General features: G+C 38.4%; 1 protein-coding gene across 1 annotated transcript in view; it reads right to left on the reverse strand.

Annotated features, from left to right (window-relative positions):
• Positions 1-6,271: 6,271 nt before the first annotated feature.
• CPA6 (carboxypeptidase A6) overlaps positions 6,272-23,664 on the reverse strand; it is a 270,470-nt gene continuing 253,077 nt past the window's right edge. The window contains exons 9-11 of the mRNA XM_043879914.1: positions 14,442-14,644; positions 10,246-10,330; positions 6,272-6,797 (exon numbers count right to left, since the gene is read on the reverse strand). Of these exons, the coding sequence (XP_043735849.1) occupies positions 6,610-6,797; positions 10,246-10,330; positions 14,442-14,644 (476 nt within the window). The 3' untranslated portion in view covers positions 6,272-6,609. The remainder of the gene's footprint in view (positions 6,798-10,245; positions 10,331-14,441; positions 14,645-23,664) is intronic.

Raw genomic sequence — 23,664 nt, forward strand, 5'->3', positions numbered from 1 at the left:
TTTTGTGAAATATATTTGGTATTCAGTGTAGCTGTTTTCAGGTTTATTATGCAATATTCTGATTCATAAAAATATTCCATTAAATCCAATCGCTCATATAATTACTTTGCTTAATCTGCAGCATACTTTAATTAATGTTGCACAGAATTCTGATTTAATCAATTAGATTTGATCTAGTATAACTTAGCTGTAAATACTTTTTATGATGCAGCAACCCCAAATGATTATTGGGAGCTAAGGTAATATATGACCCTACCTAAAATGAACAAGTTTCCTATGTTAGGAAAAATAAATAATCATTTTAACTATAATTTTAGTGTTTAAAAAAAGTAAACTATAAAGAGTGGGTTGTTCTATTTCCATTAATAGTCTATTAAAAACAATCTCATTGGGAGTGTTAGGACTTAAAAAATATGCTTATTTGCATTCCCCAGCAACCTTGAGAACAAAATATTAAGCTCAAGCAAGATTCACCCCCCTCCTTTTAAAAAATTTTTTTTGGCAATGCCACCCAGTTTTTAGACCCGGGTTTGAACCTGGGCCACAGCCCTGAAAGTCTGGACTCCTAACCACTAGGCAACCAGGGAACTCCCAAGATTCATCACTTTTGGGGACTGTAAACAGACTCATTAACATCACTATCTCAGGATGTTTGTTCACTGTCCTGGGTTGAGTTTTCTCTTCCCCACAGAAAAGATACTTTGAAGTTCTAACTCCCCTGGTACCTCTGGCCGTGACCTTGTTTGGAAGTGGGGTCATTGCAGATAGAGCTAGTTGAGATCATACTGAAGTACAGTGGGTCCCCAATGGCTGGTGGCCTTATAAGAGGACCGCCATATGATGACAGTGACACACAGGGAGAAGGCCATGTGAGAGAAGCTGAGTTTGAGGATAAGTACAAGTGAGGAACTCTAAAGATTCTAGCAACCCACCAGAAACAAGGAAGAGGCCAGGGAGGATTCTCCTTCAGGTTTCAGAGGGAGCACAGCCCTGTTGACACCTTGGTTTTGGACTTTTAGCCACTTAGAACCCTGACACAACAGATTTCTGTGTTTTTTAAGCCACCCAATTTGTGGTGTTTTGTTTTAGTATTTCTTGGGAACAAAAACACTCACTAAAACTGAGTTGAAAGCTACAACCCAACATAACCAGGATTTGTTAAATTATTAACAAAAGTGGAGGATGGGGGATGTATCTTGCTAAACTATTAAAATTCAGGTGCTAAACTATTTAAAAAATTTTTAATTTGAAGTTAACCATTTATATTTCTAAGCAAGTATAGACATAAGTATAACACTTTTTGTTTCCAGCACACCCTCCTCACACACACAGCACCTAGCAAAATGCTTTGAATGTAAATTATCCAACAGCATGGAATTTTGAAGCTCAGTTTAAAAAGATTAAAATTGAAAATAGCCTATAAATATTAAAATACCCACTTATAGAACTTGAGCTGTAAAGTATATATAGTGCTCCTGAAATGTGAGAATATGCATTGAAAAGAATTTACATGAGGTTCATCAAGGCAAAATTTCATCTTGAATCTATTTGCGGATAACAAACTATATGCTCAGCTAGTTTGTGGATTATTCAGATTCTATATTTTCTGTCACCCTTGTTATGACTTTGAAAAAATTACTTTTAGCACCTATGCTATATGAAGGGCAGGGATAAATGATAAAAATTTAAGTTCTAGGTATTAACTTGCTAACAGATCTTATTTCAGAGAGTATAGAAAAAGTAGAATTAAAAAAAATTATTTATTTGGCTGTGCTGGGTCTTAGTTGCCACATGAGGGATTTAATTCCCTGACGAGGGATCAAACTTGTGACCTCTGCTTTGGTAGTGTGGCGTCTTAGCTACTGGACCACCAGGGAAGTCCCTAGAAATTTAAAATACAAGGAAAGATGAATTTGGGGGATTATTTGTAAATTCTTTTTTTCTCCCTGAATATTCAAGAGTTGACTGTGTTTAGTTGTCATGGGGTGATAATGTTTGGAAATATCAGTAGACAAAGAATCTGGATCTGGACATAGGCAAAGGATCTAGACCCAGGCAGCCAGCAGAACAGGGGCCACACAGCAGATTCCCAGCCCAAAGGATAAGTTTCCTCAGGGGTCCATGAAGGCCGCCAGAGGCCCCCAGTTGATGGTGTACATCTTTGCCAGATCCTTTGAGAAGCAGCCCCTTTGCATTCTTGGGTCTTTATAAGCCTTAGGATCTCCTGGTTGTGTCTGGACACTGTGTGTGTGAAAGCATTATTCTCTCAGTCGTGTCCAACTCTGCAATCCCATGGACTGTAGCCCGTCAGGCTCCTATGTCTGTGGAATTCTCCAGGCAAGAATACTGGAATGTGTTGCCATTCCTTTCTCCAGGGGATCTTCCCAACCCACGGATCAAACCCAGGTCTTCTGCATTGCAGACAGATTCTTTGCACTTTGCCTTTTGCCTATTCTCTGGGTAGAAGTAAATAGTATAAAACAACCCTCAAACCTACATGATTTCTGAACATTTACTGGCAGAAGGAATGAGCTGAAGTTTAAATTCCCAGGTGTAATCATCTTTAGCAGGACTGAGCCCCAAACCTGCCTGAGATTCATTTCTACAATAACTGGGACTATAAGATAAAAAAGATAAATCAGTTTTGTAAAACATAGATAAAACTACTATTTCCTGGTTTTCTACTATAGTCTAGGTTCTATGCCAGGCATTCAACAGATAATCTTATTTAATATTAAATTTAATTTTGATTATTTTTATTGAAATAATGTCTAATTTACAAACATCAAAAGACAGGATGGTGAGTAGTTTGAGAATTTGTTTTTAAAAAATACTCTTCCTAACTATCACAGCATTGTTAATTGGTTATACTCCAATATAAAATAAAAAAATTTTAAAAATCTTCCTTTTAAAAAGGATATACTTCATGATATTTTTCATAATTAAAAAAAGTCAAATAATATGATAAGTGAAAAGTGAAAGTGTTAGTCGTTCAGTCGTGTCTGACTCTTCATGACCCTGTGGACTGTAGCCTGCCAGGGTCCTCTATCCATGGGATTTCCCAGGCAAGAATACTGGAGTGGGCAGCCATTCCTTTCTCCAGGAGTTCTTCCCAAGTCAGGGTTCAAACTGTGTCTCCTGCATTGCAGGCAGATTCTTTACTGTCTGAACCACCAGGGAAGCCCTACTATAACAAGGCTTATATCAAAAACAGCAATCCTCTGCTCCATCCGTCTTATTTCCAGTTCCCTGTTATTAGTCCAATAATTCTTAATCATTAAAATTGCCTTCTAGCACTTACTTTATTATTTCTAAATAATATATGAATACTGATTTTTTGATTTTTTGTTTGGTTTTAGCTCTTGTCTATTGACCTATTGCAGCAGACAAGGATTTAACTCTGTATCCCCTCCTCTCACATACATTCACTTCTTTCTATCCTTCTCATATATTTATATCAGTTTTTGTTAAATCAGTCTTTAGAGCTGACATTTGAACTATATAAATATTATTTACAGCTAAGTGACACAGTAGGCTATGATTATATTTCTTCTCAATTGCTGCTTGTTTTTGGTTAGCTTGGTTTCTGTGCCTTTGTTACAAACTCATCCCTGAATTTTTGGATATAAGTGAAAATTGCCTCTAAGCATGTTTAAGTGTTCTGTTTCATATATATCTTGGAAAACTTCCTCTGAAGTCTTTAGTTTTCCTTCTCTTATGCCAAGTTAATCATTCTCTAAGCCTGGCACATGCTGTTACTGGAAAGTTTCCCTTCACCATTATCTTGTTTTTTTTTTTTTTTTTAAATGGAGAAGCAAATCATAATTTTATTTATTTTTAAACTGAGGTATAATTAATTTACAATGTTATGTTAGTTCCAAATGTACATCAAAGTGATTCAGTTATATGTGTGTGTATTTTTCAGATTCTTTTGTGGTATATAATTTTGTTTATTTATTTTTGGCTGTGCTGGGTCTTTGTTGCTGTGCATGGGCTTTCTCTAGTTGTGGAGAGCGGGGGCTGTTCTTCCTTGGGGTGTTCCGGCTTCTTTTGTTGTGGAGCAGGGGTTCTAGGTGTATGGGCTTCAGTAGTTGTGGCCCTGGGGCTCTAGAGTGCAGGCTCAATAGTTGTGGAGCACAGGCTTAGCTGCTCCATGGTAGGATCTTCCTGGACCAGGGACTGAACTACTGTCCCTTGCATTGGCAGGTGGATTCTTACCCACTGTGCCACCAGTAAAGTCCCTTTTTCAGATTCTTTATCTTGAGATTTGCTTATTCTTTTTTATTTTTTTAAAACCAAATATAAATATTTATTAAGCAACCAAGCCCAAGGCATGGACGTTCAAATCACACAACTGTAGAGATCTTTTTTTCATTCTTTTCTCCTATGTTGAATTTCCTATTTTCTAGGATTTTACATTTTTATCTTCGTTTAGACCCTTACTTTGGTAGAGCATAGGACTTCAGTTATATGAAAATGTCTATATTCTACCCTCACATTTCATTGATTTTTTTGCCAGGTATAGATTTTTTTTTTTTCCTGCTCAGCATGTGGGGTCTTAGTTCTCCAACCAGGGATTGAATCTGCAACCCCCTGCAGTGGAAGCACAGTCTTAACCATTGGACTGCCAAGGAAGGCATGTTATAGATTTTGAGCATAGATTTTTTTCTTTGAAAGTCTAAAGACATTTTTCTATCATCCAGCATCTGTGGTGCTGTTGAGAAGTTTCACAACACTCTGGTCCTTATTTCTTTGTGATCACTTCTTTTTCTTTCTGGAACTTTTAAGGCTCGTCTCTTTATCTTGGTGTTCATGATGTGTTTTGGTCAGCTAAATCCTCTGATAGGATTTGCTTCTATCACATACTTGGAACTATAACCAGTCTGGGATTAATCAGAATTGAACTCTTGGCTAGAGGCCTATCAGACCATCTAGGTAGTCTGAATTTGGGTTGCAAACCTGGGTGAGGGCTGAACTGTGGTTCCCATACTCAGTGGCAATCTGTCCCCTCTCTACTTTTGGCAAAATCTGAAATAGTTAATTTGCCTTGGGGTCCATTGGTGGTAGTATGGACATTTATTTACACTGAAGGATTAGCACTTTGGAATTCCAGAATTTTGGTCAGAGGAGAATCTGTTATTAGATTTCCCACCTTGGACTCATGCTGGGCTTTGTTTTCTGTGACCATTCTCTGAAATGCTGTGGGATTCAGTCTGTACTCGGCTGACCTGAAAGATGTTCTCAGTGGACCCCTTACCCTTCTAGGGCTGTTTTCACTCAATGCCTACCCTGAGGTTTCTTTACTTCTTGATCTGACGTTTTAAAGATGATTTGAAAAAAACTACATATTGTCCAGAAGTTTGAGTTATTTCCAGCAGTACAGATACTTATCCTATCATATTCTTAGAAATGGGAACCTATATTACCTTTTTTAAAAAATACAAAAAAAATTTTGTTACAGTTGCTTTCCAATGTTGTGTTACTTTCTGCTGTACCACAAAGTGAATCAGCCATACATATACATATATTAATACCTCCTCTTTTTTGGATTTCCTTCCTATTTAGGTCAACACAGAGCACTGCGTAGAGTTCCCTGTGCTATACAGTCATCAATGCTATTAGTTACCTATTTTATACACAGTAGGGTATATATGCCAATCCCAATTACCCAGTCCATCCCACCCCACTCCCCTCTTGATATCCCCCTTTTAAACCACAATTTCCTCATTTGACAAGTGGGATGACAGTAGTGTCTGAAAGTGAAAAGTGTTAGTCACTCAGCCTATCTGACTCTTTGTGACCCCACAGACTGCAGCCCGCTGGGCTCCTCTACCATGAAATTCTCCAGGCAAGAATACTGGAATTGGTAGCCATTCTCTTCTCCAGGGGATCTTCCTGACCTAGGGATCAAACCCAGGTCTTCTGCATTGCAGGAGCTGGGATGGCAGATTCTGAGCCACCAGGGAAGCCCAATAGTATTTGAGGAATTGGTGAGATTGCTAATAAGTGTAAAGCTCTTAACACTGTGTGGCTCCTCAATTAATGTTTACTCTATTTTTTTAAAGTGGCATTCTTGAAGTCTGAACATAACTGCCCTTCCTTGCTACATTTTTATAGGTGTTTGGTGCACTAAGGCCAGGGGGTGGTATGAATAATCTGAGGTCTTATTAGGTTGTATATTTATGATATTAAGAAATATGTTTCTTTCCATTCCAAAAATTTTCATTTTACATGAGAACCAAGTGATAAAACATGATTAGTAGCCTAGATCTTAATTGGGAACATGAGGTTTATTGAAGTAGAATCCCCAACTTGTACATTTCTTGAGACAAAAAATTAGAAAATATCCCCTCCTCACTTAAACAAATAAGACTCTAAATGGATAGAAAATGGATGTCTTCTCTTACAACAAAGTAGGCTATATATGTTTATTTTTAACCTTTTTTTTTTATTGCCACAGAGAATGGGATTGCATGAGAAGGATTTTAAAGTCCACAGTTAGGTTCCCTCTCAGCTGTTGCCCTTCTCTGTAACAATACACACCCACTTCCAAATGAATCTTGCACAGAATCGGCTCTTTCTGGTGGTTGACCTGCCCCTTGGGGTGTCTCAGGGGCACTTCTTTAGTAGGTGCATTGTGATATTCTTCACAGCCAGCATGGTCTCTGTACAGGTGGGTTTGATGAGTGTCTCTGGGAGTAAAAAGCCAAAATGCCCAGTGTCACGTAGTTCAAAAGCAAACGTGTAGGGTATTCCATTTTTGTAGGCCCAATCCATTGAGCTACCAGAACTCACATCTAAAAGTTAAAAAAAAAAAAAAAAAAAAGGTCAGCTTCACTAGAGTATGTAATTTTCAAAATGTATATATAGTACTTGCTTACTAAGCTATCCTAAATCTTTCCAATTATATACCCTTTCAACAAGAGCAATTTAACCAGACTTCCTTAACATCAAGCTCATGGAACTTATAAATCATACCTGCTATCCTCATAAATCATCCTAGCCACTTTCAGTCTGGTTCTTGCCTCTGACATTTATGAAAACTTTGCTCTTGGATGATCTAGTCTATGTAGTAATGCTTTTCCAGTACAATGACCTCAATTTCTCAGCCTCAACTTCAATATTATTTCTCTCCACCCTCACTTCATTCACCAAGAAACATACCCATATTGTGGGCTTTTATCTTCTCTTCCAAGGTCTCGAATATTGAAATTTTGATCTCAGAAAACCTCATTTCTATATCCCCTATGTTTTTCACTCCTGATGAACTTGTTCTTTGCCTTCACTTATTACAGTTTCTAAGACTGCCCACAGGCTTCTTAGAATTTCATTGAACTCTCTAGCTGACTATGAATTACACCACTAAATTTCTCATTAGACCCTTCTTTTCTAGCCCTTTTCTGCTTTTGATTAGCTAATCCTCAATCCTGAAGTCCAGTTTCTCTTTTTTATCTCAACAGGGAGATGGAGAAAATCTGTTGTAAATTCATTCTTTCTGAAGTCTTTCTCCATTACCAATAGTATTTTAGGTGCCTTTTTCTAGACCTTCACTTACAGACCCTTCGTCATTCTCTTCTGGTCCTGCCCCTTGCTTTATGACTGTCTCCACTCTCAACATCGTCTCAACAGCACCTCCTCTGCTTCCATCCCACTCTTCACTTTTCTCCTAGCTCAGGAAGAAATGCTGCTCATCTTTTACATGTGACATTGTCTGATACCACTTTTTGTTGCCTTCTCTGGTAGCGAGAGGGTCCCTTCTCCAGGACCTTGTTTTGTTAATAGACCACCCTTCTCTTGTATCCTCATTGACCAAAATGTCCCAGCCCTGCTTCCCTGGAGCACTTCCTTCTCCAGATCCCTATTATACACTATTTTCTTTTTCTTCTTTCTTTTGCTTTAGCTCTCAAAAGATAATCTGTCTATGTTTCTTCTACATCCGCAACCACTTGCAATCTGGTTCTTGCCTCTACCAGACTATGAAGCCTTTGTTCTTGAAGGTCACCTATGACAGTGGGCCTAATCTCCTTTTTTGTTTTTTCCTTGCTCAGATCACACTTTTAGCCTCTCAGCAGCATTTAACCTAGCTGATAATCCATTCTGGCAACTCTCTCCTGGCTTCTGTGACCTTACACACTCCAGCTTTCCAGCACACAATTGAAAACCCACACTGTGGGCTTGGACTGTATCCAGTCACAGCACCTTCTGGGATTCTCTGTGCCTCAGTCTTCCTTTTGAAAAAGGGATCATAGTACCTACTGCATAGAGTTGTTGTGAAAATTAAAGCAATCAGGATGCATTTGGTGTTACTGTTTAGTACCTTTAACCCCAAAGTGCCTAGTAAGCAGTTTTTAGCGTAACATGCTTTTAATAATTAATTCATAAATGAATAAATTTTCATAGAAGAATCTTTATATACTTTTTCCTGAAGTTTATATGATCCAGCCTAACATAACACCACTTTGTTATTTAAAATTTTTCCCTCTCAAGTGATACCACTTTTTGATGCCATTGTTGCTAGGACAAGTTAGAGACAGAATTACATGACGATGACAATCAAATGGCTCTGCTGTTTCCCAGGACCCCTTTGCTTCCAGCTGGGGCCAGAAGGTAGGCTGTGGCTTCTTTGTCCCTCTGAGTTAGAGTCACTGGAACTGCAAATAGTAGCCATAGTAGCCAAAGTCAGAGACAATATTTGCCAACCCTTACATCATGGCGATATGACAGCCTCATTTCTATGGTAACAGGTTGCTCTCAGTAAATATGATACTATGACTGTGCCTTAATACCAAGCTGAAAGGTGAACTGTGAGTAAGGCTTTTTAAAAATTAATGTTTTTAGATTTTTAATATATATCGACATTAACTGGTAATGTGATTTTTAAAAATACTATATTTCCCCTTTCAAAGTGGCTCTTTTAAAAGACAGTTATAGAAAGGTCAGCATTAGACCAATGATCATTCACTTAAAAAAAAATTCTGATACTTAAGATATCACCATTACCAGGAAAAACTTATAAACAATGTTAATTAACAAGCCAAGTGTTTCTTCTGAAGGCTGAAGAAGTGATTGGTTAGAAATATATAATGGATGAATTAAAGAAATTGAGAAATTTGCTAGCTCATTGAAAAGTATAATTGAATGTCAATATCTATACATACACATATAATGTACATTATATGATCCACTATATGATCGTGGTGAGCTTCTAGAATGACACTAGATATTCAGGAATATATGCTTTCTCACTAGATTTTCTAAGTCATATAGTCAATAAATTTTATTTTTAAATTTATTTTTGGCTGCACTGGGTCTTCATTGTTGTGCATGGGCTTTCTCTAGTTGTGGAGAGTGGGGTCTTCTCTTGTGGTGTGTGGACTTCTCATTGTGGTGGCATCTCTTGTTGTGGCTCCCAGGCTGTAGGTGCTTAGGCTTCAGTAGTTGTGACATATGGCCTAACTGCTCCAAGGCATTTGGGATCTTCCTGGACCAGGGATTAAACCCGTGTCCCTTGAATTGGCAGGCAGATTATTAACCACTGGGTCACCAGAGAAGTCTGTTAATGAATTGCAGAGTTTGAAAGACTATGGAAAATGACCTAGTCCCATTCCTCATGCATCAGTTGTGCAAACTGAAGCCCAGGATTATTGTCTTTGTCAGGATTCCATCTAACTAGTGGCAGAATTAAGACTAGAATCCATGTCTTCTGGTTCTATATATGTCCAAGTTATGTCCATACACTGGAAAGAACTTGTTATTTATTTCACATGAAATAGATATTTTAATTACTGTTCAAGAAGAAATTCAGTTGACGGTGTTATGTAAGAAACAGAATGTCATAACAAGAATGGTGAAGGAAAGGGATAAAAAGGAAGCTCTTTCAGAGCTGAAACATTACTTCATTTTCTTCTCAAGGCCCATTACCATTTCACAGGAGTTACAACTGCTTAAGGAGCCCATTTGGGTACTTTGTACTGTCATAAGATCTCAGTTCAACTCTGTAGTCTTTATTACGTGCCTAGCATATTCTCTGCGAAGGATTCATTTGAGTTGGGACAGTGATTTCTGTCAAGCAGCATAAAACTAATCAGACATAAACTTCCATCTTCCTTGGCTAATTTGGTAGTCAAAAATTTCATTTTGGGGAGTGGGGAACATATTTTCTGTGTTTTTTTTTAAAAAGGGAAGTCATTACACAGGATATTGGTTCAAGAGATGATTCCAACACAGCATCCAAAGGAAACTTACACAATGTGCTGGAGGCAGGCCCGTATCGGTACTGTACCCCATGAGCTGACCGAAGTGCATTCACAGCCTTATAAGCTGCAGATTCCTGTTAATTTAAATGGAGAAATTTGATCACATATATCATTGCATTGAAACCTTTAGAAACACTGACATGTTGTTTGAGCATCATCAGTACTCAATATAGAGAACACTGCGGGCACTGATGAATAGCTGTATTTAATGGTAATATTGTTATTCTTTGTTGCATATTGAATTTTGCAATATGTTTTAGAGCACACTATTTCCCTTGATTAATTTCTACAGTGAGCCAGTGATCAGTAATATTTCCATATATAGACAAGGAAAGGAAGGCTCATCAAGGTTCAGTGGTCAGACTGGGGTTACACTGCACAGGATGGCTGGGTTGAAATAAAGACGTCTTCTGAGACTGATTTAGTGTTCTGCCCTCTTCACTTTGAACTAGTTCAGAGACACCGTTTCTATAAATTACAAAATGCTTGACAGTGCAGAGCTCATGTCATTCTTACTCATAGCTACATATACACCATTTAGCAACATGGCTGTGTATAACAGATGCTTAATCACTATTTTTAAGATAAATTAAAAAAAATAGATTATTTTAATTTTAATTAAATTTCTTTTTGGCCACACAGCATGAGAGATCTTAGTTCTCTGACCAGGGATGGAACCTGCGCCCCCTGCAGGGAAAGCATGGAGTCTTTGCCACTGGACCATGAAGGAAGTCCCCTTAATCACTATTTCTTGCATGCATGTTGAATAAGCATAGATCTGCAAGAGTATCAAGATAATCTTATCAATCCTTAAGTACATACTTCAGTGGCTAGGTTCAAGGTAGTTAAAACCCATTTGAATCAGTTCCCAAACCCTTTAATTCAGTAGAAGTGACTCCTCTTGCTCTGTGTGTTTATCCTTCGTGGGAATGGAAACACTTTCAGAATGCTTCCTGACTTCTAAGGTTACACACTCCTCTGGCAGAGCTCTGCCAGGTGTGGCTAAGATGTAGAAATTCTAAGGTGGAACTTCCTACCTATGCCAAAAAGCAGGAAAAATAAATGCCATCAAAATACCTAAAGGTGAATATCCTAAGATGAACTCAAATGATAAAGACTACCCTGTGAAAACATTTTCAAATGGTGTGAAAGGACCATTTGAAAGGAGCTGAAACATATTGAGTGACCAGTGAGGGGAAAAGAAGTATGCTGAAACTGGTATATGACTCTCCCATTTCCACTTTCCTGTGAATAATTTAATCCAGCACGTTGAAGCACTCTGGGCAACGCGGTGTTGTATGTTGGACCCGGCTTCAGCCTGCTGTTCTCACTTACCTCTGGGATGCAGAGAGCAGCATTTGCAGCAAATGCTACACGGGGTGGCTATTCAGGGACCAGGCAGTAGGACCTGACAAACATTTATTATTGATCTCCCTGATGACGACATTCTCCTTGCGGGAGCCAACAGAATAGGAATGTAAACACCATAATGAGGTATCTTTATGGAGAATGTGCTAAGACTTTCAACATCTTCTCCAATGGCCTCAGCAGTATTCCATGGCAAGGGCAGATATTTCTACATTTAGAAGATTACTGCACTCTGATATGAGGAGACCTTTGTTCCTTATTATTTCAGATGACTAAACCCAAGGGGGGAAGAAAAAATCTATTGAGAAAAAAGAGATAACCACTCTGCCTGTTTTCACAAAACATAGTTTTAGCCTTTTGTGATCACTGGACTTCTGTGACTGAGGTGTATGTTGATAAGAGGTCTAGGCATATTCCTTTCACAAAGAGTAGAAACGTCATTAAATTTTCTAAGAATTATTTTCCAGGGTGGCATCTATTTAGATGAGTTTAAGTGATTCTTCCTTTCTCCATTGCTTTCCCCCCTGGTTGTTCAGAAGGACCCAGGCCTCCTTTATTGGATCTCAGCTAAGTAAGGAGTATATTTTTTCTTTAAATATTTTTATATTTAAAGCAAGTTAGGGGACTTCTCTGGCAATCTGGTGGTTAAGACTCCATGCTCCCAGTGCAGAGGGTGCAGGTTCCCCAGTTAAGGAACTAAGGTCCCATGTGCCACATGCTGTGGGCATAGCATGGCCAAAAATAATAATAATAATTTTTTAAAAGTTAAAAAACAACTTCATGACCTAAATACATTAGCAGAACCACAGACTCCTACATATTGATGGAATGCTTTTGAACAAGTTGAACAGAATTTAATGGTTTCTGGTTAACATTCACAGACTGTCTAGTTTCTGAGAACTATAATCTTGGTTTTAGCGATTTAGCTTATCTGCAACCCACTAACAGGATTTCTCAATAGGGTTACTACTGACAGTTTGGACTGAATTGCTCTTTGCTGTGGAAGGCTGTCCTGTGTAATGTAGGATATTTCATAGCATCCTTGGCCTCTACCCATTAGATGCCAGTAACATCTTCCACCCCTGTGGTGGCAATCAAAAAAATGTTCCTAACATTGTCCAGTGTCCCTTGGGAGGAAAGTTCATCACTGGCTGTGAACCACTGATCCAATTTTCATACCATATCCTCTAATCCAAGACAAAAAGAAAGTAATTTAACTGCTGGTGGGAAAATAATTTCAAAATGTGGACACCATCCTCATGCAATAGTTTTAATACATTGTTTATTCTATATAATCAGTTGTGAGGATACAAACAGACGCTGTGCCCAGTTTAGAAAGGGATGAACAACTGCCTATAGAAACATTGCAGAACAAGGTGCTAGGCTGCCAGGTCACTAACACTGAAAATGAAAAGCATCTTTGATCCACCGAGGAGCTGAAGAATAGCTCCATCTAGCATCACTCCCGCCTTTACAGTATTTCTAAAGAGAGAGAATTTGCTCAGAATTCTTGCACAAAATGCTAAGAACAGAGTTCCTCTTTTGGATAGGAAACAAGCCTTCCCCAGACCACCTTCTGACCACCTCATGTTCCTCATTCCTTCTAGGTCCTGGACATCTAGATCAGGAATTCCTGCAACCCCAAGCAACTGATGCAGGATTTGGAGATTGAGGTATAGGAAGAAAGGGGATGCTTTTATTAAAAAAAAAAAAAAAAAGAACTTTTAAGTGTAACATACCTACAGAAGTGTATACAAATAAAGTTTATAGCTCGATGAAGGATCACAAGCTGCACACACTAATCCAGTAACCAGCATCCAGACAAAGAACAGAACATCAACAGCAACCCAAAGCCTGCCTACGACCCCTCTTAATCCCTTCGCCCTCCCTATTCCTTACTTGTAACACTATTAGCATGGCCTGGCTTTGCACTTCATAGGCCTCTAGATGCTATAGGCTCTGAGCCAGATTCACTTTACAAGGAATTAATTCCTGTAGTGGATAGCTTGTTGGGCTTCTGAGATGAGGAGGGGAAGGAACTCTGCTCTTTCACTTTCAAGTAATCTCATGCTTGAAAAGCTGTTCACTCTAAGCACCAACTTGTCAGATACATGCCCAGAGACTTAGTAGCATTAAGCAAATAGCGCTTATAAATTAAAACTTGCTTTTAATTAATGAGAGTCAGACCATAATTTATGAACAATTATTTACTCAATAAAGTTAATTACACCCCTGCACATGTGACCGAAGCTGTAATACAAATCAAATCCATCCTGACATTTTCCAAATAACATATGGTAAGAAAGTAAATAGTTTGGAAATGATAGCATTTGAGAAACAGTGTAGCACAGTGGTTAAAAGCAACAACATTGGAGCTAGATTTGGAGTGAATCCTGGGTATGACAGTGAGTAGCGGTGTGTTCTTATTTTAATTATTTAGTATGTTTAGGTTTCAGTTTCCTCATCTGTAAAATGAGGATAATAATAGTTACTGTATATGATTAAGAAAATAAATGACATTTTATATATATATGTCATTTATCTTTCTCAATCATATATAGTAACTACTATATATGTATACTATATACTATACTATATATATACACTATACATATATATACTATTATATATATTATATATACTATACTATATATATGCTATATATACTATTATTATGTATATAACTATATACATATATACAAACACACACACACACACACACACACACACACAATGCTTGTTGCATCATTACATAGGACCATCTTAGCATTAGAAAAGCATGAAGCCTGACGCACATATCCAGCTTCAAGTACTTACCACACAGCTAAAATTGGGGATTGTTGCATACTTGTAAGAATATGGATATAGCAACATCTGAGCATATGCATGAAAAGATAGGTAAGCCGTGATGTGCTTCCTGTGTTTCCGGAGGAAGTTAGCTACAGCTTTCACTTCCGGCTCAGATTCTGGGAAAGGTCCACAGTACGTATCATCACAAGGGTGCATGGAAGCTCCTTCATCTGCAAGTTAAAAAGGAAAATGGGGTGTAGGCACCGGCAGGCAAGAAGCAAGAAACGCAAATAGGCATTGTTAAACTGATTCTTCTGTTGTTTCTGTAAACACACGATATTATTAAGGTATTCCTATAACTTGTCATTTACTGAAATTAATACTGAAGAATCCAAGGTGGCTCAGGCCTCCATGTAAAATGGCCGGGCAGCCTGAATAGGAACTGGGTGCTGCTTGTTTAGCTAAGCCTGCATAAACCACCCTAGAGGGAGGGCTCCAACAGTTGGAGAACTAATTCTGTATGATCCCCCCAGAGCAGGTAAGGCCTCTTTGTTTATATACTCCATGACACTTGCACTTGTTCCCACCATAGCACCCAACCCACTTGTCATAAGAGTCAGTAGTTTACTCATTTAACGTGCAGTCAATATTTACACTGACCTGGGTGCCTGGGATACACTGGAAAACAACACAGGAAGAAATCCCTGCTATAACAGAACCCGCATTCAATCTGGATTCTTTGTTAGACTCTAATGCTCTGTGAAGGCAGGGACTGCGTCTTTCTTTTTGGGCACCTGACAACTAGAACAATAATATGGCAAGTGTTCAACAAACAGTTGTTGAATAAGTAAATGTCAGATCAAAAGAAAAGGCTAGACATCTGTACAGATGTCTGGTAAGATCCAAATATTGATATATTAAGAACAGGGAGGCAAGACAGAAATAATTCCACAGAACATGCCAATTTCTGTTATATTTTTAGATCAGCTATAGTCAAACTGGTTTTATAAAACCCAAGAGAACTCTCCAGTTATCTTCAGGGTCAGTTCAGCTAAGAAATCCTCAAAAGTAAATTTTAATATTTTTGAAATTAATAAATTATGCAAGTCCATGAAGGAGAGGGAGGAAAATAAGATTTACTGTAATAATCACGGAGGATTAAGGTTCCAAGAAATTTTGGAAACAATGGCATTTCCCATAGTGATTTGCCATTCTGAGTCCTTGCTCTCCTATACCTGGAACACTGTAACTCCATAAACAAATGAAAAATGTTTGGTAGGTCTACGACATAGTCTAGCACTACTGAAAATGAAAAAACTAAGACCAGGCTAATTCTTGAGGACATTATGTCTCATTTATGCTAAAGGAGAGTCAGGATAGGGAATTTAAAGGAATTGTGGTTTTCCTCCTTTGAGTCTAATTTTGGACTCAAAGCCTCAACAGCAACTGGGATATGGATGGAACTCAGAACTTAATGTAAAAATTATAGCTAATTCTCCAAAAGGAACAGAAAAAACTAGACCTTTGAGCAACACTGATGTAAAGGAAAGATCACAAACTGAGCAACTACTTCCAGAGAGAGCAGAAGTAATGAGCTAGAGAAACAAGAGCTCACAACAACCCTAATAAATATTCTCAAGGGCGTATGGGAGGGCACGGGAAACGTTAAACAGGGGCAAGAAGTTATAAAAAAGAACCAATAAGATATAATGGAAAAAACTTAACTCATGGGTTGCATGAATACAATCAATGTGTGAATTGATGAGATGGAGTGGATTTTGAAACATTCCCAGAGGCATTGAGAAAGAACAAAGAATTGTAAAAATGAAAAAAAAAAAAAAAAAAAAAGGACATGAAAAATAGAATAATCACCAACATTTGATTAGTAGGGCTTCTAAATGAAAAAAAATCAAGTTAAATATTTGAAGAATTGCTAATTGAAATTTTGCCACGGTTAAAGGTTAAATGGGCTTATTGTGTACCAACATGAAAAAGAAAAGGGAAAATATCAACATGATACAGTAAAGTGAAATTTAGGAACAAGGAATCAATTCCAGAGAGAAAGCAGCAGACCATCTATAGAGGGATGAAATTTGATTCACATCTGACATTTTAAATAGCAGTACTTGTTCAGTCACTAAGTTGTGTTCCAATTCTTTTCAATCCCATGGACTGCAGCATGCCAGGCTTCCCTGTCCTTCACTATCTCCCAGAGTTTGCTCAAACTCATGTCCACTGAGTCAGTGATGCCATCCAACAATCTCATCCTCTGTCGTCCCCTGTTCCTCCTGCCCTCAGTCTTTCCCAGCATCTGGGTCTTTTCCAATGACTCGGCTGTTCACATCAGGTGGCCAAAGTATTGGAGCTTCAACGTCAGGCCTTCCAGTAAATATTCAGGGTTGGTTTCCTTTAGGATTGATTGGTTTTATCTCCTTGCAGTCTAAGGGACTCTCAAGAGTCTTCACCACCACCAGAATTCAAAACCATCAGTTCTTCAGTGCTCAGCTCACCTGACATTTTAAACAGCAACACTAGAATAATATTTGCAAAGTATTTTTGAAACAGGAAATATGAGTCTAGACTTATAGATGAATTCATTGAAATGTGAGAGTGAAATAAAGATGTCATAGTTATTGGCATATTTTCATTGGCTATTTTTTCATTTTCAATGTGTACTTTTTTCACTTACAGCTTTTAAATTTCATGTATTACACAATTTTAAAGTTTTAAAAAGATTTTAGTTGTCATCAATTTTGTCAGATTGCTTACTAAGATTGTTATTGTTGATACGTTTTTTTTCAGGAAGCATTTTATTTTTAATATAAATTTATTTATTTTAATTGGAGGCTAATTACTTTACAATATTGTAGTGGTTTTGCCATACACTGACATGAATCTGCCACGGGTGTACATGTGTTCCCCATCCTGAACCCCCCTCCCACCTCCCTCCTCATCCCATACCTCTGGGTTATCCCAGTGCACCAGCCCTGAGCACCCTCTATCATGCATCGAACCTGGATTGGTGATTCGTTTCACATATGACAATATACATGTTTCAATGCCATTCTCCCATGATACAAGCAATGGGGAAAAGCACCATTTCTTCTTAGTCTCTGCCAACAATACCCTGAAAGTGCATTACCTTTTGCTTTTTGCCCATTTGATGGCAAAATTTAATTTGTCTTCCTTACTACAAGTATGTTTGAACATTGATTTATAGGTTGACATTGGATTGGACATGTCTCTGAATTAGTTAATCTTGTCTTTAGCTCATATTATTGTTGGGCTGTTTATCTTTTTTTGGTTGGTTGGTTTAGTTGCTAAGTTGTCTCCAACTCTTGCAATCCCCATGGACCGCAGCCTCCCAGGTTCCCCTGTCCATGGGATTTCCCAGGCAAGAATATTGGAGTGGGTGGCCATTCTCTTCTCCAGAGGATCTTCCCGACCCAGGGAGCAAACCTGTGTCTCCTGCATTGGCAATGGGGGAATGAGTCACAAGGGAAGCCATACTCATGTATAAAAGAGCTTTGTATAGAGGTTTGTCATCTGCACTGCATTTTATCCTCATATTTATATTTTTCAATTGTTTATGATAGCTTTTTATAATTTTAGACATCTTAAATTTTATATAATTACTGTGTCTTTTTCAGTGGCTTTTGGGTTTCCTGTCTTGGTTAAGAATTTTTTCCTATTCTGAGGGATTACAGCTTGTTTATAGGTTTTCTTCTAAGAATGTTGTCACTTAAAAAAATTATTTATTTTTGGCTGTGCTGGGTCTTTGGTGCGGCGTAGGCTTTTCTCTAGTTGCAGTGAGCAGGGGCTGCTCTCTAGCTGCAATGTGCAGGTTTCTCATTGCTGTGGCTTCCCTTGTTGCAGAGCACGGGCTCTAGGGTGTGTGGGCTTCAGTAGTTATGGCATGTGTGCTCAATAGTTGCAGCTCCTGGGCTCTAGAGCACAGGCTCAATAGTTGTGGTTCATGGGCTTAGTTGCTCAACAGCATGTGGGATTTTTCTGTGTCAGGGATCAAGCCTATGTCTCCTGCATTGGCAGATGGATTCTTTGCCACTGAGCTACCAGGGAAACCTCAAGAATGTTATCGTTTTATTTTTTTTCCATCTAAGGCTTTAATCCTTTTGGATTTATTTTTATACATATGTAACATACAGCTTTATCTTCAGTTTTTCTATATTGAAAGACAATTCATTCAGCATAATTTATTAAATATTCTACCATTTTCCCACTGAATTGAAACACCACCTTGGTCATATATTAAAACCTCTTGCATTTGTTGATCTATTCCTGGATTCTCTGTTCTGCTGTTCTATTAGTCTCTCTCTATATTGTCATCCTATCAGTCTATAGCAGCATTAAGATACGTGCTGACATCAGACAAGTTCCCCTTACTGTTATTCTTTTATTCAGTTTTATTGGCTTTTTAGGGTCTGTTTGCTTTCCCATATAGATTTTATGATCGTTTTATCAGTCCCCCAAAATATAAATGAAAAAGCCTGTTGAGATTCTAACTGGAATTGCAGTAAATTTATACTGATTTTTTGAGGATATTATAATATTGAGTTACCCAATCCAAGGACATGTTACACCATTCCATTTGCTCAGATGGTGTTTTATGTTCATCATCAATATTTTATCACTCTTTTCTTCAGTATATTTTCTTTATTGTTGTTATTGCTATGAATTGGTAACTATTTATTTTTAAAAATTTTTACATGATTTTAATGGTTACCTTTCATTTATAGTTATTATTAAATATTGCTATATTTCCCATGTAGTACAGTATATCCCTGAATTTATCTTACAACTAATGGTTTGTACCTTCCATTCCCTCATCCCGTAACTGCCCCTCCACCCTCCCCCTAGTAACTGTGCTTGTTCTCTATATCTGTGAGTCTGCTTTTATTTTTGTTATATTCACTAGTTTGTTGTATTTTTATTTTACACGTATAAGTGGTATCATTCAGTCTTCCTACTTCTGCCTGACTTATTTCACTTAGCATAATGTCCTCTAAGTCCATGCATGTTGCTGAAAATGACAAAATTTCATTATTTTTATGACAGCAGTATTCCAATGTATATGTATATCACATCTTCATCCATTCATCTGTTGATGGACACTTACGTTGCTTCCATATTTTGGCAGTTATAAATAATGCTGCTCTGAACATTGGGATGACAGAGGATGAGATGGCTGGATGGCGTCACCGACTTGATGGACATGAGTTTGAGTAAACTCCGGGAGTTGGTGATGGACAGGGAGGCCTGGCGTGCTGCGATTCATGGGGTTGCAAAGAGTTGGACACGACTGAGCGATGAACTGAACTGAACATTGGGGTGCATTCCTTTTTGAATAAGTGTTTTTTGTTTTTGATATGTATGCAGGAGTGAAATTGCTGGGTTATATGGTAACACTGTTTTTAGTTTTTTGAGAAATCATACTGTTTTGTCTAGTGGCTACCATTGGTAACTATTTTCCAAATGGTCCTCTAAGAGTGCGGTGGTAGAAGTCACTTCATGATACCATGAGAACTCCTCCCATTCTCCCCCTTCCTGTCCTCTACCAGATCCATCAGATCTAACTGGGAATTAGTTGTCCAAACCGTCTCTTTAAACTTTATTTTGGAGGCTTCTGTGCTGTCAAAATAAAAAAAAATGTGGCCCATTAAACAAATTTTATATTAAATATGTGTTATTTACATATATAAACTGTGTTCTGATAACTGTATCCTTAGATAATATCATATTTGGGATAATGAGTGACAGCTCAACTGACATTTCTTTAGAAAATCAGACCCTCTTCTAAATAACCCTCTAAGTTGCTAAAGATAAATGACTTGCTTTGTTCAAACTGTCAGGAAAGAAGGCACATAATTCTTTAGTATTCTCATTTTCCATTCTTTCTATAGATTGTAAAGTATTTCTAAGCCATTCCTGAATCTGTAGAAGCTAGAGATCTACTTGTTTTTCAGCTAAGAGTGGGTAAGGATTGCCATCTTCTATCCTTTATAAGGTAAGAAAAACCAAACAATGATTTTCTTTTTCAAGAAGTAAAATTCTTCTGAGTAGCAAGGGGGATAAATATATGGTACTGAAGACAGAGCCAGTGTTATTATTCCTTTCTGGAGTGGGGAGCATTTAGGGCTATAGATTGAGATGAGAATGGTGAGTGTCTTGTATCCCTGGCTATATGGCCACAAGGAGACACTATTCTTGACCTGAGGCACTTGCTTTCCCACACCATCCTCACTAAATCTTCTCTGGGTGTATCTGAGGCTTTTATAACATCGCTTACTAATATAGGTGGTACAGATCTAACATAGGATGGGAAGAACAGCAAGGTTTGGAATATAGAATAATTCTACAGATGACTATGTCTGGCTGTAAATTCAGTAGCATGTATGTTGTACTGAAGTTATTTATTTTTATAGACTCTTCCACTTCTTTAGAGGGTGAACTCCTCTAGGACCGAAGTCATGCCTTATTATTCCCAGTACTTAGCAAAGTGGACACCTTTGCTCCGCTCTAATTGTTGTTGAATGAATAAGCTGAGGTGACCCTGCTCAGGGGAGGTGGTTATATCTTGGACTATTTCACTGAATCTAGGTTTTTGCTTAGACAACACCAGTTCATCTCCATGGAAGGCCGAGGACTCACCAGGGCAACACCACCACCACCACTACCAACAAACTACCTTCAAAAAGCCTGTTGGTCTATGAAAACATTTGGTTACCTAAGCATTTCTTGAATAATTTCAAATCTGAAATTCTGAGCTTTCCCAAAATTATACCTTAATAAATGTTTAGCAAGGAAATGGGATACTTCAAAACTTCTTTTCTATGGTGATGAGCCCCAATTGTTTATGCATGTAGATGCAAATCCTCCCTTGCCCCTAACACAAGCTATCCTGAGTGATAGCTTCATGAGTGAGCTTTTAACAGGTCACAGCCAAAAAGTGCCGTTAAATTTCCTCTTCAGTTCAGTTCAGTTCAGTCACTCAGTCGTGTCCGACTCTCCGCGACCCCATGAACCGCAGCACGCCAGGCCTCCCTGTCCATCACCAACTCCCGGAGTCCACCCAAACCCATGTCCATCGAGTCGATGATGCCGTCCAACCATCTCATCCTCTGTCATCCCCTTCTCCTCCTGCCCTCTAAGTTTCCTCTTGGACTGCATAAAAGCTGTGACTGTGTGCTGATGACATTTCTTTCAGAGGATGGACGGAGAGAGATTCATAACTGGAGGGGAGTGTTTACAACAGGAAGCCTTTTTTCCCCCCTCTAGCCACAGACTTTATTATTTGAATATTTGCAACTGTTATTCTATGTTAATTTCTTATAAAACTCTGTATTCTGTATTGCTTGGTCACTTCACTCTCCATTTTATGCCACATTTCCATCAAGAACTATTTCCTCAAGGAGTGTGCAGAGAGAGCAGAGGGGTGTGAAGGATGGACAGGGCCAGAAAAGGTATAGGCTGTCCAGCAAAGTGGGAAAAGTGTCCGTGGCTTAAGAAGGACCAGGTGATCCTTCAGGAGACCAGAAGCTTACCTGCTTTCTCACAGAGCTTGAAATATTCTCCTCCCTTGGCTTCTGATACACTCTCCTCCTTTTCCCCATCTCTACTATTTTATTTTTTCATTTATTATTATTTTTATTGGAGTATAATTGCTTTACAATGTTGTGTTAGTTTCTGCTATAGGACAGCATGCCTCAGCTATGCGTATACATATATTCCCTCCCTGTTGAACCTCCCTCCCCTTCTCCCTGACATTCTCCTCTTATATTTTTCTTCCAAAAACTGTATGATTTCCTTCTCAGTCCTCTTTATGGGTTTGTCTTCCTCTTTTAGTCCCTTAAGGGAAGAGTACCCAGTTGTTCTGTCCTTAGTCCATTTTCTTCAATAATCTCTCTTCAATGACTATGACTTCTTCAACTACTGTTTATATATTGATAGTTTCATTCATTCAGTACTATGCACCTCAAACTAGGATGGGTCAATGAACAAAATAAAGTTTTCTGCCATATAGAGTTTATATTTTAATGGTGGCAGTGACAGTGATGGGGAGATGAACAACACAGTGGATAACTAATTGCACTGTGTAGTAGAAAAGTGCTGTAGAACAGAAAAGGCAGAGGAGTAAAAGAAAGATCAGGAATTCTGGGGAAGTGAGTTGCGATGACAAAGATGGCATTGAGAGGTATTCTTAGTAGCTGAATTGGAGCATACCTGAAGAACACAGGGAGTCAGCCAATGCACCTGGGGAAGGATGTTTTGAGCAGAGGTAACAGCCAATGTGATGGCTCCACAGCAGGCCTGGTGTGCCTGGCCAGTGTGGATGGAGCCAAGTGTTGAGGGTGGGATAGAAATTGATGAGATCAGACAAGCAACAGGGGCCCAGGTCATGTGAAGTTTCTTTTTAATTTGATTTTTATATTGGAGTATAGTTGCTTGACAACATGGTGTTAGTTGCTGCTGCTCAGCAAAGTGAATCAGCTGTACGTACACATATATCCCCTCTCCCTTGGATTTCCTTCCTGTTTAGGTCACCACAGAGCGCTGAGTAGAGTTCCCTGTGCTATACGGCAGATTCTCATTAGTTATCTGTTTTATACACAGTAGCGTATAAATGTTGATCCCAATCTCCCAGCCATACCCCCTCTTTGGTACCCATATGTTAGAGTCTGTGTCTCTGTTTCTGCCTTGTAAGTAAGTCAGAAGGAGAAAAACAGATATTGTATATTAATACATATGTGTGGAATCTAGAAAAATGGTATATGTGTGTTTGTCTTAGTCGCTCATTTGTGTCCGACTCTTACTCCCAAAACATAGAGTGAGAAAAATGACCAGGAAAGAAGTGAGTTAGGAAGAGAGTTTTATATTATGGAGGTCAAGTGAAGCTAAATGTTTTGAAAAATAAAGCATGATTCACTTGGTCAAAGCAGCTTAGAAACCAAGTTGAGATCAAGACGTGGCCATTGGATTTAGCAATGTGGGATTTGATTAGAGTATAATGCTATGTGTAGTGAGTTTATATAGTATAATATTATGTGTAGGGACTAGGAGAGGATGAGACTCTGCTAAAAAGGAACAAAGACACGGGGCAGTAGCTGGTGGAAGAAAGGGAAACAGAGGATTTTTTCAGATGAGAGGAATAATGGCATGCTTTCATGCTGACGGGGGAAAGCCCAGTAGAGAACCAAACAAACACACCACTCAACCAGCCAAACAGACGACA

Source organism: Cervus elaphus, chromosome 21 (assembly GCF_910594005.1).
Source record: "Cervus elaphus chromosome 21, mCerEla1.1, whole genome shotgun sequence".
NCBI lineage: Eukaryota > Metazoa > Chordata > Mammalia > Artiodactyla > Cervidae > Cervus > Cervus elaphus.